General features: G+C 38.9%; 1 protein-coding gene across 1 annotated transcript in view; it reads left to right on the top strand.

The window, feature by feature from the left end:
- The window catches only part of ADCY8 (adenylate cyclase 8), a 115,676-nt gene extending 103,792 nt beyond the window's left edge, over positions 1–11,884 (top strand). Inside the window, 4 exon segments of the mRNA XM_059471660.1 lie at positions 1,856–2,002; positions 7,489–7,581; positions 9,737–9,851; positions 11,311–11,884. Of these exon segments, the coding sequence (XP_059327643.1) occupies positions 1,856–2,002; positions 7,489–7,581; positions 9,737–9,851; positions 11,311–11,798 (843 nt within the window). The 3' untranslated portion in view covers positions 11,799–11,884.
- The last annotated feature ends 3,869 nt before the right edge of the window (positions 11,885–15,753 follow it).

The following is a 15,753-nucleotide window of genomic DNA, read 5'->3' as shown; positions in this document are numbered from 1 at the left end:
TTTTCAGGGAATAAATTTCCCATCTTACACTTTCATTCACATACAGTCACATGCATAATAATCTTCAGAAGCAAGCAGATGCCCCATGGATCACTGCTGATGCTTCAATAATTTGCCACTGAATTAAATTCCACCACCCCTGCTTTTTGTAAGGCAATTTCCAGAGTAACTATACTTGGGGATGATTAATGCATGAGCTGGCAGACAGAAAAATCTACCAGATTTCAGTGCAATCAATCCTGCAGTTCATGTCTGGCCATTAAGTTAATTTCTCTGCTCTCAAAAAAAAATGAATTCCCAAATATGTACTGTAGTGATTTCTTATGGATGTTTTATTTCTGTCCTTATGCTTCTTACCAAAAATAGAAAAATGGAACAACTGAAGGCTCAAGCAGTTGTTTTCTATCTTCATGATCCAAGGCATGAGTATGGCTGAGTGTATTCATGCTTCTCCTAGCACACATTGTCAGATCTTTCATAAGCATCCACAAATTAATGTGTGTATTATCTCTTCCTATATCCATAAAAGGGAATAAGAGTGTTCTTAGAATATGGCTCCCACAACCCTGAAGATGGTCTTCAGTGAAAGAAAGGGTAAGGGCAGGAAGGGAGTCAATCATCTTTTCCCAATCAAAGCTTTGCCGTGGCTTTGGAAACGAGAAGAATTTCCCCACTTTTACTCTAAGACACATTGCCAAGGAGCCTGGATAAACAGAAGCATTAGCAGCACATCAAAGGGCAGAGCAGAGGTTCAGGATGCTTTTCTAAGGAGAAGCAGAATGAAGAAAGAAGAACCTGAATTGTTCATGTCAAGTGTATGGCAATCAGCAGTAAATCTTTTTTATCATGAAACCAAAGTATCAACATTTCTTAATGTTCTTCTTAACAAGAACTTTGAGAAAAAAGTACCTCAGGTTATAACATAAGAAATGTTCATAAACAGAAATGGAAGTGTCCACCATTACCTAAAACTACAGAAGTTGAAGCCAGGAAAAAAAGTCAAAGGAGAATACATATGATGGTGGTATATTAGCTGCACGAAAAGCATACCAGGAGTTGTGGTAGAAATCCCTGGAATCTTTAAAGTTGAAATTAGTTTTCTTTCTAAAAATTAGCTTTAGTTCAGACAAGAGCTGTCTACATTTTCATATATGTAATGACACAAGCCCCTTCATAAATAAATCTGTCATTCAGTACCAGAGTGAATTATATGAATAATGTAAGTGGAAGCTTATTCCAAGGCATAATTTATCCATATAGCCTTCTGTGACTGATCTCTTATAAGCTGCTTTCTGTCCTCCCCAGTAACTCTATTACCACTCTAACTTCTGTTTCTCCCTCCTTTTGAACCCTAAGAGCAGGAACATCTCCCAGAGCTAGGCAACCAAAGAGCTCCACAGCCACCTTAGGAGAACCAGAGTTTACCAGAGTAAGGTTTTTCTGAAAACTTGTGAATAAACAAAATTGTAAAGAGCTGCAGTAGTGTGAAGTACAAATTATCCACCAGAAAATGTGATAACTGGTATTTGTACTTGACAATGAATCTTTCATGCATTCAAGTGATTCCTCATGTAAATCAAAAGCAAAATTTGTATTTCATTTTTGCTGGTGTAGCTCCTTGACCTGAGAAGCAGAAAGAGCAGGCATTCAAAGAAAGGGAAAACCCTGCATATAATCTGCAATAAAAAAATTAAAAGCTGTCAGCCTGTTGAACGTGGCTAACCCTTAAAATACTCATGTCAACATCAGATGTTAAGGAATTATGCACAGAAAAATTAAGGAAGCTATTTTAATTGCTGCCAATTACATTTTCTCCATTATGTTAACACTTCATTTTTCCTCATTGTTTTTTCAGGAATTATACTCTCAGTCCTATGATGCTGTTGGTGTGATGTTTGCTTCTATACCTGGATTTGCTGACTTTTATTCCCAGACTGAGATGAATAACCAAGGAGTAGAATGTCTGCGCTTACTGAATGAAATCATTGCAGACTTTGATGAGGTAATGCCAGCTACTAGAGGAAACCTGATAGTGTTTAAACTATGAGTTTTAAATGGCAAATATGTCATCCTAAATGATCAGATTTGGTAATTATTTTGCTTCTCTGATTTTTTTGCTCATATTGCAATTGTCTGCTTTGCTTTTTTTGCCCTTCATCCTGCCAACCTTGTTCTGAATGATCTAGAGAGATAGAGACTGAAAGCAATACTCAAGTATAAATATCCATAAAAGCACAAATCTGCACCAGAGTATCTGAAAGTAGAAAATACTTCAGTTCTGTAGAAGAAAGAAGTATAAACATATCTGCAACTGTTCTGAAAAATAGTGGTCTAAATACAAACAGGTAAAGGTGCTGCTTTAAAGGTGTTGGTTGAATGGATTCAATGGATATTAAAGGGTAAAACAGTGTCCAGTTAAATGTGAAGCACAGAGCTCAGAAGCAAATATTAGGTAGAGAATGGAAGATCGTTGTGACATATTAACTGAGAAGACTTATCTGGTTAGGATTTTTATAGAGAGATAAATGACATTCAGCTACTTGTTTCACTGAAGAATTCAGCAGTGAAATGATTTCTTTTTTAATAGAAATGACACAGAAACGAAAAATAATATATTTATGTTTTCTGTGCAGATAATTTCAGAAAAGGAGCCGAGGAGGGGACAAGATAAAAAGGAGGAGATAAGTCAAATCCCCAGTGTAGCAATTGCTAGGTGAAAGCAAGGAAAACCTGGTAACTGAAGAGGAAGTCAGGATAAATTTGTATACTCTGCAAAGTAGTTTGTAAGGAAGTTTAGACAGGTGGTATCATGTCCTGCAATGAGCTCAAGAGCAATTAAAAAAGGAGACAAAGAATAGGCCAATGAAGAGCTTTAAAAACATTTCAAAACCAGGAAGGATGAAAAAATTCTGCCACAATTACCTAGCAGAGAGAATTTTAACCTCTATACTGCAGGCAGTTTTCAGGAGTGTGTTGCCCTCCTGAGATCCCTGAGTGGTAAAAATAGAATTGGAACCACCTCTACCTAGCAACAAGATTGGACCTGTGCTCCAGACTGCAATGGTCCAGAAAGAAAAGGGAAGGAGGAAATATGGTATCATTGGTCTGTGGCTTCCATCCTGGGCACCTGCATAGGGAATGAGTGGTTGCTCATAAAGATTGTACTAAGGCTAATTTTACTGACACTGAAAATGAGAGTTTATCCATATAATTGGTGAGATACTAAAACTATGAGTGGGAAATAGAATAATTCACCCGGAACACTTCCCTGTGCATTTGAACTGAGAACAAAATCTCTCCCTCACAAGAAGAACTCTGTCACCTGCTAAGCTCCTGCACTGCATTCCCCGTGGATATAAATTCCTGCTCCTTACCTCCAGGATCTAGCACAGCTGTCAGCATGCTTCTTGATTAATAGTTTTGTTTTTATTTCCAGATCTGATTAAAATGATTACCACTCAAATTAATTCATAGCAATAGTCTTCGCATTAAGATATTTTGTCATGCACATTCACGTAATCTTCACAACAAAATTCCTTTGCTGCTGTGGCAATTACTGAAGACAAGGTTTTAATCAAAACCCTAACACAATATTACTTTCAGGCCCCTAACACCTGCTCTGTAATTAATAAAGGACCTAATTAGAGACTGCATTATGTCCCAGACATGTTTAGTTGAAGAATAGATATGTTCTTGGTACAGGTAGCAAATGAAATTATGGGATCCCCTGCTGACTGCTAACCTACTTGCAGAATGGTGGTGTCATTAGTTTACTCTGTCTAAACAATCTGAAAGGTGATATGCCAGACAGAACCAGTGAAAGGAGTAACCTTACCCATGGAAATGGAAACACAAATCATTCCAGGTGCAATGTTACAGGGCTAGCAAGGTTTCCATGTAACTGTTGACTGACACTCTACAATGTCACAATTCCTCCTTTTTTCCCTGTGCTCCTTGCCAAGATTGCCTGCTTTCCAATACAGCCCTGGGAGGAAAATGCAGATGTGCAGCTTGAGAGCAGAACAGCTCCGATATCCTTGGGGAAACTCTGCAGAGACACCCTGATGTAGAAATCTTAGCAAGGAGTGTAAGACATGTGCACCTGATGCCTTTTGATACATCCCAGGTGATTTGGGGCACCCACAGGGGGTTGTCAGCTCCCACCCTGCATTGCCAGAAAACTCATGTTCTGGAGCAGGGCACTGGAGGTGTTCAAGGCAAGAGTACTCTAGATCACCCTGAACATATGTGTTTAGACAACTGAATTGAGTTACTAAGGTCAGATCACATTCTACACTGTGAATTGCCCCTTTTCCTTACAGAGATAAAATATTAGAGATGAAATGTCTACAGGGCTAAAATGATGCTTATGAATTAAAGCCATGGTGGAAATACAAATTTATCTGCTTTGGAAAATGTGATAGATACATGAGAAAGAAATCTGGGACATCTTTTTACAGGGTTTTCCTTATTAGTGCAACACAGCAAGGTTACAGTCTGGATCTTTTACTTTGATTTCCACATAATAGATCTGTGTTAGGAAGACAAAGCCAGTAACAAAAAAATATTAAATAAATAGTGAATATTGGAACAGAACCTGTCACTGACAACTGCAGGGGGTAGGTACCCACAGACGAGTCAGATTGTGACTGGGTCTTTCTTAGGGAGTGGGAGAATGTGGTCCAGAAGTGAGTTTTGTAGAATAGGTGGTTGACTATTGTCAAAATACAGCTTTCACTCAGTTTTCTTTTTCCCTCATGGTTCACAAATTTTTTTACTTCCAAATTTTCCAGTCTTCCTGCCAGCTGAGGCAGAACAGGAGGTGCTAATTTCTGGACTGGCAAAAAGAAACAAATATGAACATTGAAAACCTACCTTTTCTAATTACTTGCTTTTTATATGACTGTAGTTCTAAGACACATACAGGGCTAAAAGCCCTTGCTTAGAGATGTTACACCAGAAAATTAATATTATAACATTTCTGCAGATATTATGAGGCTTGAAGGAATTTTTTTAATGTAATATTGTTTCTAGGCTATTTAATCTGTCATTTATTTATGTTAATATTACAGTTGGGCTTTGTGTTTTCAGAAGAGCTTTCTTGTTCACAGATTCTTTTCTCTTGCATTTTATTTATCCTGCAGTGATTTACATAGTGTATATCACAACAGATATTATGTTGACGCAAGCAGAGGTTTTACCAGAACACTGGATACTGCTTTCAGATTCTTTGATTACTTTGCAGTTGGGTGCTATGTCCTGCAATATTCTTTTTTTGTAGAATTTTGTGATCCCAGGGTCTGATCTCCACACAACCTTGGCTGTACATGAATTGCAGCATCAAGCCATGAGTTTCTTTTTAGATACAAACCACATTCTAGTGTTTAAAAATATGTCCCTGGACTACAATGTTAAATTAGCAGCCTATTTAAAATGTTTTTACAAATGACAGCTGATTTAGGACTGGGTTGGAATATCTTTCCCTAATATCAAAATCCATCATCCTGTCATACCATGAAGAAAGTAATTAGTAAATAGTCCATATTTGAAGAAGGAAAGAATCTATTGAATAGATCTTATAAAGCAGGGGGAAAAAAGAAGCAAACAGATTTGGAAACAATAATGAATGAGAAAAAAAAACATAACTTGGGATAATTTTTTCTGAATTGCATCACAGCCAATGTTTTTTCTTTCCTAAAAAGGGTAATTTTAGATATTTATTATACATTTTAAATTAGTGAGCTATTTGCTGTTGCTTCCAGCAACCATCTGGAAATGAAAATATGGACTGTTTTGAAGCAAGACCATTTTCTCCCCTTGCTCAAACACATGGTGCTCTCAGACTGCTCACAGAGGCAGAGCTACAAGAAACAATATTTTTTCTTCAAGAAAGCAGTTGGAGGAGCTGCCCTTGTGAGAGGGAAAGGTACACAATGGGCTGTTCTAGCAGTTTGAAGAAAAATGAGAAGCAGGTCAAGTCTTTGGACTTTCCTGGCTTGGACAGGGGCCATTAAGCATATGGCTTTGTATTCCCTCCGTGGAAGGCTGTGCAGCCTCCCTGGGAGACAGATGGTGCCGTATCTGCACACCAACAGCAAAGCTCCCGAGGCCCCAGAGCTCTGGCTGGGGTTACTTCAGAGGCAGGGGATATTTCATGTTCTGCCTTTGTTGTGTTTCTCCCTTTGAATGAAATAATGCCTTTAGTGGACAGGAAATTCCAACCCACAAGATGGAAAAAAGAATGTACAGTGTAGAAAAAGAAAGGGGAAAAATATTTTGTTGTATTTTTGCTTGACCACAAAACTACTTTTTTCCATTTAAATGCTAAAACTTGAGCCTTTAGAATTGAAAGTTTGAAATTCCTTTCCTAGGTTAAGTGGTTTTTTTTCCTCCCATGACTTCGTAACCATATTGATCCCTAAGTTTATTAGATACCATACAGTTTATCACAAAGTTTCACAGGGTATTTGGCGTTAACACCAGCAACAAACAGTTCCCTGTGATGAGGTGATTAATGCCCATATCCCATACTCTGTTGTCATTGATAGAATCCACATCCTGAACTCTGCTAAGGTCTTTCAAGGAATATAAAGGTCTGGCTTCTATTTCATGGAAATTCTTAAGTTAAACCATAAATATGGACTTGGAATAGGGACCAAATTTTCACTCCCACTTAATTCAGTACTTTAGTCATTCAGCTATTTTTTTTTTCTCTTCCATATTCTCATCTGACAAGTTTTTTTTAACACTCATATATAGCAAACCCCAAATACATACAGGGATTTACCATTTCCCATTGGTTCTTGGAATTTTTGTTAGAAGGGGAAAATACATAAATGTATAGATTGAATGATCCAATGGACACACTGGTGTCCAGTCTAACCCTAAGTAGGGGGAAGCAGGAGATGAGGACTTGGTGTCTTACAGGATTTCTTTGGAGGCATCTACCTCCACCCATTGACTGTGTATAGAAGGGTTTGGGTTGGAAGCTCATCTCATTCCAAACCCCCTGCCATGGTCAGGAACACCTTCTACTGAGCCAGGTTGCTCAGGACCTTAACCAGCCTGGTCTTGAATATTGGTCTCATCACCATAATTGTTGCTGTAGCAGCACTTACTTAGCAAACAATTCCTCAAGTAGAGTTTTAGGAATAATTTTAGGTCATCAAGTCTTCTATTCACACATACATGGACAGAGAGTTTGTCTTCACTAATATTCAGTGATCATACCTCAGGAAATGCAGGATTTGGATGCATTTCTCTTAGGCTGGAGTATGCATGTCTTATATTATCCATTGTGGAATTTACCAAACAGCCCTCAGTGAGTAGATGACGTTCCAGAGTTCCAGATCAGTGTTCCCCAGGACCCCGAATAAATTGTACACCATGACAGACTGGAAAGTGTAAAGATAATTCTCAGATCTTTAGAAGTATTTTGTGTTAGGAATTACAGAAATAACAGTATTTTTCTTTTTACATATGTATTAGTTACTAGGTGAAGAGAGATTTCAAGATATTGAAAAAATTAAAACAATTGGCAGCACATACATGGCTGTGTCAGGATTGTCACCTGAAAAACAGGTAAGAGGATAATTTTCTTTAAGAAGCAAAGCTTGTGATTATTCTGACCATTCATATTCAAAAATATGTGTTATCTTTATGTTGTTCATAAAACTTGTTTTGCTGAAATAAAATAGACATTTGGGGCTTCTGGCAGACAGCAGTTGCACTTCTTGATGAATTGAAATGCCATCTTGTTCTTGGAACAAGAACCATATGGATCCTTTCCTCAAATTTAGATTTATAGGAGGAAAAAAGTTTCTTTCAGTCACATCAATGTGAATCTAGATCAGGTCTATCTATATCTTCAGACATACTCTAAAGCCACCTCAGTAACTCAGACAGGAACCTGACTGACAACCTCCAATAATTGATGAAGAGAGAGATCTATTAACTGACAGTGTACTTATGCAAGGGTAAGCATACTCATGCTGCATTTGTTCTTTATTTTTGATGCAGCATGTCTACAGACAGCATGATAACTACACATCAAAAAGAAAGCAGGTCATTGGTTCAACTAAAGAACAAGCAAACCAAGCTGAGGGGATAAATAGTCACAGGGGACACATGCACAGTCACAGCCATAAACCTCACATAAGTCAGATGAGAGAAATCAATTCATAATTCCACCCAAGAATTTGCCTGGAAACAAACGAGATAAGGCTCTAAAATACATCCAGTGGGAAGTCATCTGTTGCTGAAATCTGGTTTTTTGGCAACTGGTGCCAGTCCCCAGGAAGAGCAGCACAAAAGGCGTGCAATGCCTCTGGCTGGTCACAGGCTGGGAATCAGATTTGCCCACATTGATCACAACTTCTGAAAAGCAGCAGCCAGATTATCATGAGCTTTATAAACCAGAAAATTTCCACTGTTTGTTAAGAATACATTATAAAGCTCGTGGACTGTAACTAGCTGAGCATCTCCCACCTACAGAGTAACAAGTGATGCTGACAGCTAGAAATCCATAAAACTGGATATGCATGGGATTTTTGATTGTCAAAATGCTTCTGTGTAGACATGAGCAAAGAAGGATAGAACACCAGGGAGATACTTGGTTATGGTTACACAGCTCCTAATCACTTCCTTTAACTCTGGATGGGGATAAAAATTCAAAGGGAGAAAAGCTTTATTGCCTTTCCAACACTGATTAATTCATCTCTTTTCTTGAACTATAATAGCTTAATGGAATTTTAATGGATGTTTTAAATGTACTTGTCATACGTACATGTCTGCCACCTTGTCAGCACCTAAGAGGTGCAGGCTGCTGAGGGAGGTTGGCATGCTGAGAACAGAGCCAGTTCAGGATAAGGACCAAGCATGGTGTGAACAGAGCAAGGTGATGCCAAGGAGAGGTTCATGTTCAGTATTAAACACACAGGATGATGAAAACTGCAAGGGCTGGACTGCATCACCCAGGGAGAGGCTTACAATCCTTTGTACTATGAACTGGCAATTTGTAGAAGGAATTGCCTTGCTTCAAGAACAGATGAGAAGACATCATACAATCATTCGGCCAAGCCCACAGTCATCTGTTCTGTTGGTGTTCTGGGAAGACTAAAGCCTACTGCTGGTCCCCATCTGTATATTGACTGCTTTGTAGGAATGGAAGGGAAGGAGCAGGGAGTGATTTGCCTGTCCTCAGCAAAGGCAATTAATGAGCTACAGAAGAGCCTTTTCTCTCTCCCTTAAGCAATCCCAGATTGCCTGGCTTGCTCTGTTGTTCCTGTCATCATTACATCTCTGAGAGCACTTGACTTTATGCTTTTCCTGGGTGACAGTTTCAGCAAAGGAGAATTACACACCCTGTACTTCTTTCACTTTACTTCATGCTTATGTGTGTCATCCCTTGTTCTCACTAGATTTTGACCCTTGAGCCTGAGCAATCTCAGTCCTCTCTGTACTTTCTTTCTCAGCCTTGGACATGTTTCACATGCTTTGCTAATTCTCATCATTGCCTGATTGTTGACAGAAAGTTACTTTCTCTGGCCCTTTAAGCTGTTCCCTGTCCAGTTATACAAGTATAACACAATGGGAAGCATTACCATTAACAGCAGTGTACCTCTCTTTCATCTACAATGTTGAGGCTAAATTCCAAATGTAAACCCTTGGTACTTATAGGGATGGGTAGCAGCTGGGCAAATGAAAAACTTTACTAACACGTTAACTTTTTCCTCAGCAATGTGAAGACAAATGGGGACATTTGTGTGCTCTGGCTGACTTCTCCATAGCTCTGAATGAGAGCATACAGGAGATCAACAAGCATTCCTTCAACAACTTTGAACTCCGGATTGGTAAGCATGGCTCAAACACCAGAGTTAAAATGAGCTTTTGTCTGCAAGGTTGTGACTCCATTGAGGACAATTTAGAAGAGTCCAAATACTGTATCCTCTGTTTTCAAATTTATTTCATCCCAGGCAAAGTCAGAAATAAGAAATACTCCAGTTGCAGAATATAGGCCCTGATTTGGGGATTGCAGGATTTCAGCATTTCACTGAATTGTGAACAGGGAACATAATTAATTTACTGTCTTTAGTAAGTCTGGTACTAAGAACCCATAGATATAACACAGAAAGTGAACATGACAACCTAGATCCAGCCCCAAGACTGGTACTCACACAGTCTCTAATCTCCCTGCATAATATTCTTCTTCAGTAAAAAAAGTAGTTCCTCCCAAACCCTGGGAGTAGTACTTCTGTTTTGCACAAAAACTGAATTCCACCTCTGACTTGATCAGTGGCAGCAGCTCTAAATTGTTGTGATGGGTAAGCAATTGTTTTTGATGGAACATCCTACATGGGCAGTGGGATGGGACATAAAAAAGAGGCCTGAATATATGGCACATAGCAGGAGTAAATTTGATGACTTCTCACATTGACCTGATCACTGGCCAAAACAAAAAAAATCACCTGGAAGGGACATGTCTTTTATAGATAACCTTACCATAGAAAAACTGAGCAATATTCATCAATCATAACATAGAGGGTCAGAGCATCACTATCTGATCTGCACTTCCTAACAGTTTTGAATGCAAAACTCATAGTTTCCAAAATTTCTCAAGGAACGGGCATTCACATTTAGTAAGTGTGCATCACAGGTAAAGATTTCATAGAGCCCAAATGCAAGAGTATTTGATAATATTTCGATCACCATTTAAAAAAATATTCAAAAAAACCCTAAGAAACTAAAATCCTTTTCCAAAAGATATCTTGCACCCTACTAAAATTATTCTTAAATCACTATTCTAGAAAAAAACCAACAGATATTGCTTGTATTTTTATGCAAAAATGCAGTCTTTCAATAGCTTCAGAGAATGCTTTAACATTTTCACTTCATGGAACATAAGAATGCAATTTCTTGACTGCATAGCACTAACAAGGTCACCCCCAACAAGTGCAGTTCCAGAAGTCTTTCCTATTCTCTGAGGATAAGTTTCCAGGAGCTTTGGGAACAATGTGTGGAATACAGATGACACAAAAGTATTGTAATTTCACTGATAAGGGTGTTCCATAAAATAAACCTGTTGATATCACTTTTCAAGTTTTCTAGCTTTTCCAGATTTTTTGTTTAATTTCTTTAAATATGCACCTCTTTCTTAAGCCTGGAGATAAGCATATCTGAACCAGGCTTCACCTGACTCTTAAGTGCAAATATGAGTTTTAGTCATTATTGTATACAGTTTATCTTCTCTTTTTCCTTTTTTTTTTTTTTTTTTTTTTTTTTTTTTTTTTTTTTTTTTTTTTTTTTAATTAGGTATTAGCCATGGCTCTGTTGTAGCAGGAGTTATCGGTGCTAAGAAGCCCCAGTACGATATCTGGGGCAAGACAGTGAATTTGGCAAGTCGAATGGACAGCACAGGTGTTAGTGACAGAATTCAAGTGCCTGAAGAAACGTATCTGATCCTGAAGGACCGGGGATTTGCCTTCGACTACCGTGGAGAAATTTATGTCAAAGGTATCAGTGAACAGGAAGGAAAAATCAAAACATATTTTCTTCTAGGAAGAGTTCAACCAAATCCTCTGATCTTACAACCAAGAAAACTGACTGGACAGTACTCATTAGCAGCAGTTGTATTAGGACTTGTACAGTCTCTTAACAGGCAAAAACAGAAACAAATTCTTAATGAGAACAATAACTCTGGAATCATAAAAGGACATTACAACCGGAGGACTTTGCTCACTCCTGGTGGATCTGAGGCAGCAGCCCAAGCAGAGGGGGCTGACAAAACTGAATTGCCATAATCAGCATTGTTTGTGGGGTTGTTTTTGTATTTCTTTTATATATAAAAATAAATATACAAATAAAAAGGGTTTAATTTTTTTTAGAAGGAGTGTGATATTTTTTTTACTACTGGTGTGATATTTTGATGAGATTCAAATTCCTATATTTCAACAAATGGTGCCAGCATCTCTCCCCAACCAGCTGTGGTTAACCTCTGAACATCCAGACATAGAAGTGCAGGCCACCACTCAGCTGTATCATCTACCTGCAGAAAGGGGCAAAAAATAAACCCCTGACTGGAGGGATTTAGAACATGAATTGGGCAGAGAGTTAATGATGGCAAAAGGAGGAAATATTGTCCACATTTTTCAGATGAAAGAAAAACAAAAGTGAGTAGGCTCTTCTCACCTTTAATTGCCTTCAAGTAGATTTATACAATCTAAGGTCATTGCCTTGTCCCCATAACTACAGGAAAAATATGACAATACAGCCAAAGGATTTCAAGGTGTGTCATCTGCCCATGTATGAGGGTCTGGAAGACAGAAGGGATGAATCTTGTCCTAAACTCAGTGATTCCATTGACTTCACTCTTAAAATGGACTAGGGTGTCCTTCTCACATTTGGGCGACTGCACTGTAGGTAAAGTCTTATCTTAGTGTCCCCCTGACCTCTTGCACCCAAGGCAGGAGCTCAAGGCTCTCTTGTGGGCACTGTCACGTCCATCAGTCCTGTTTGGAGGGCTCAAACACACTGTAATGTGGCACACCAGACAAACAGACAACAGAGTTACACCTTGAGTGACATGTCTGATCATACTGCTGAATCGATTGCACAGTACAATTGTACAGAAGCAAATCAGATTCTCTGGTGTTGTTTCCCAGAGCTTAGCTCTTAACCCTGTCACCAGTCTGAGCTGTCACCAAAACAAGGGTTTTCTGAGGCTGTAAAATGAGTGCATGTTGAAGTACAGTAGGAGACAAAACTCACTGCTAAGCTCCCACTCAGCTGCCCCAAGATGAGGGGAAGCCAAGACTGAGAATACCCTAAATTATTTGTGTGCCAGCACAGACAGTTCTACAAGGGCACAGCTCAGTGCTACAAGCCCTGCATCAAAAGGAGGTTAACTTTTTGGGGACTGGCTAATCAATTTCACCTTGGAAAGAGTAAACACATAGTCCAGGTTTATGCACTCGTGCCATGATTCACACCAAACTGTAAAGTGCATGAAACCTCTCATGAAGTCTGTTTTCAGAGAGCTGGGTTTGTTTCAGAAAATATTATCTTTAAAGTAAATCTCAGATGGAAGAGCAGAACCTGTAATAACACAGCAATCCCCAGATGAACCACACTCAAACACTGCAGGGCAACATACAGATTCTTTGTAAATACAGATTTGCTTTGTGCAGGCTGCTGTTGCCTGGCCCTTAATAAAAGCTGGGGATTCTTAGGACCACTGCTGGTGGATTAGACTCAGTTTTAGAAGATGGCTATTTTGGCTAGAACGTCTTGACTGATACATTTTAGAAGACACAACTGTTTAACAACAAAAAAGTACAAAAATATGAGAGTATTTCATTGTAATGAGACCAAAAAAGATGTGTTTCATTGTAAAGTGACCCAATGAATGGATTTTAGGGCAATGTTGTATCAGTAAAGTGCTATATTCTAAAATAGAATATAAGAAAGACAAGTAAATTCCACAGAAAGTTGTATCACTTCATAGTGGGTCTGAAGAGAGAAAGCAGTGAGTGGTCTGACATGTCATACCCTGTGATGTTTCTACCAGTACCTGAGCTCTCATTCCAGATGTGTTACTCCTTTTAGTCCCCACAGATATCACTTTTATGCCATGCATGGAATGTCAAACCCTTCAGCTCACCTAGGCAAGTGCTGATACTGTAGGACATGGAGACATGGAATTGATGACATCTGAAGCATTTAGATTAATTTCATATTTACAGTGGTATTTCAGGCACTAAATAAGGAAGCTTTGGCTGTTTTAAACAGTTCATTAACAGCTGTCCTCTCCTTAGCAGCTTTTTTTTTCTTTGTTGGATGGGTTCACTTCTTCTCATCCTCTAAATATTTAATTCATGCTAACAGCCCAGCTGAACTGATTTCTAATTCTCACCACCTATGCAATGACAATTCACAGTGAGTGGAAGGTGCTAACTGGATAACAGGGCTGGGGACTGGAGTTATGAGGGCAACTTCACTGCTCCTTAGCACAGGCCCAAATTTCCTGCTCCTTATCAGAGACACAGATGTCTTTCTCTGTAATTCCTCTCAAAATCCCCATTAGCATAACTGTGTTCCCAAGAAAAATCACTGGCTAGTGTAGCCTGAGTCCATGTTGACCAGATAAAAAGTTTGCTAAATCAGCTCATTGCTGTTAAATCAGCTCATTGACATGAGCAATTATTTAGTGAGGAATTTCACTTGTTACTGTAGCAGGTAGATCTCTGCATGAGACTATTTTTCTACACTTGCTGGCTATTTGTCACCCCAGCAATTGCACTGTTTGTTCCTTTTCAAATGTGGGGACCTTATAGGTGCAGCGATGTTATTTCTCATTGTAGCATCTGTTTTCTGTGGAGCACAGCTATTATTTATGGTCTCAGCCTGCTTGTTGTATTCCAAGACTTTATGGAACTGTTATTCAGCCTTCCCTCACAACCATCTTCAGGGTTGCTTGTTCATAAAGGGTAGAATTGCTCATACAAGGACCTATAAACCAAACACCTATAATTATCCCTTGAAACAGGGATGCCTGGGTTAATAAAAGCAAATTGCCTTCATATCATAACACTTCAGCCAAAGAGGCTTGCAAATATTGAGGGCTTTCATAGATTTTCCCTATTAGGAGAAGAAAGCCTTGGCATAATTTGACTACACTCTTTGATGTCACCTTATTCCTTCCTACAAATGTGGTCTACATAGAAACAAACACTAGCAATCTGCTTCCTCAGAAATTTGTACCTCAGTTCCTCTCACAAGCTCCATGTCAGGAGCTCTTAAATGATTTCTAAACAAACAGGCTGAAAACTACAGCTTTCTTCTCTGAAAAGCAACATACAATCAACTGCATCAAGGGCAGCTTATGCTTTGGAGTCCTCAATCATTAAAGCAGATGGAATATTGACAATCTGGACAACCGTTCTGTACCAAAATCATTACTTTGTAGTGCTCCAAGGGTATTTTTGTAAGCATCATGCCTATATTCTAAAAAAAAGTTATACCTGTAGCTAGAGTGTTTGTTTGAAGGGCAGTGAAGGAGTTTTTGTGTTAATTAATTTATGCCATTGACCAATTTTTATAATGTTTATTTAGAAACTCACAGTTAGGTAACAATACCAGTCAAGGTATCTACTCTTGGCTCACACTAAGATTCAAACCACTGAGTTTAACTCTACTGAGAACAATGTGATAGGTGTGGTATCATTTAGAACTGTGTGCTAACAAAAAAATCAATTCAAAAAATAGCTTTTAAACACAGGGGGGGAAAAATCATCACTCACTGTCCTCAGCTTTAATCCATTCCTGATTATTTCACAGTTGTTCTCACATTTGGAAAAACACAGCAATAAAAAAAAAAATCTCATCTAATCCTTTTCTCATTAGCAGATCTTCAGTTGCCTTTCCTGAGTGCACTGGGAGTCAAGGAGTTTATCCAAACACCCAGCACAGCAAAGTGCCTGATAGCCAAGTTCCCTGGGGCTGCCCACTGTGGAGCAGCAGGGCAGGGAGCAGAGCCTGGCTCCCCAGCTGACCTGGAAAACAGGCAGAAAAATAATCAGAGGAGTGGGAAATAACCACATTAACCACTATCAGTGGAACATGGCGAGTGTTATAATTGCACAGTCAACTTATTAACCTCCCCATCAATCTTCTTCTGTGCAGTGACACAATTCAGGGTTTGTGGTTTCCCCAGCTCTGTGCTTTACTGGAGGAGGGGAAAAAAATGACAGCAGAGCA

The sequence above is a fragment of the Ammospiza nelsoni genome, chromosome 1 (genome assembly GCF_027579445.1).
Source record: "Ammospiza nelsoni isolate bAmmNel1 chromosome 1, bAmmNel1.pri, whole genome shotgun sequence".
Taxonomy (NCBI): Eukaryota; Metazoa; Chordata; class Aves; order Passeriformes; family Passerellidae; genus Ammospiza; species Ammospiza nelsoni.
This window is presented reverse-complemented; position numbering and strand designations above follow the sequence as displayed.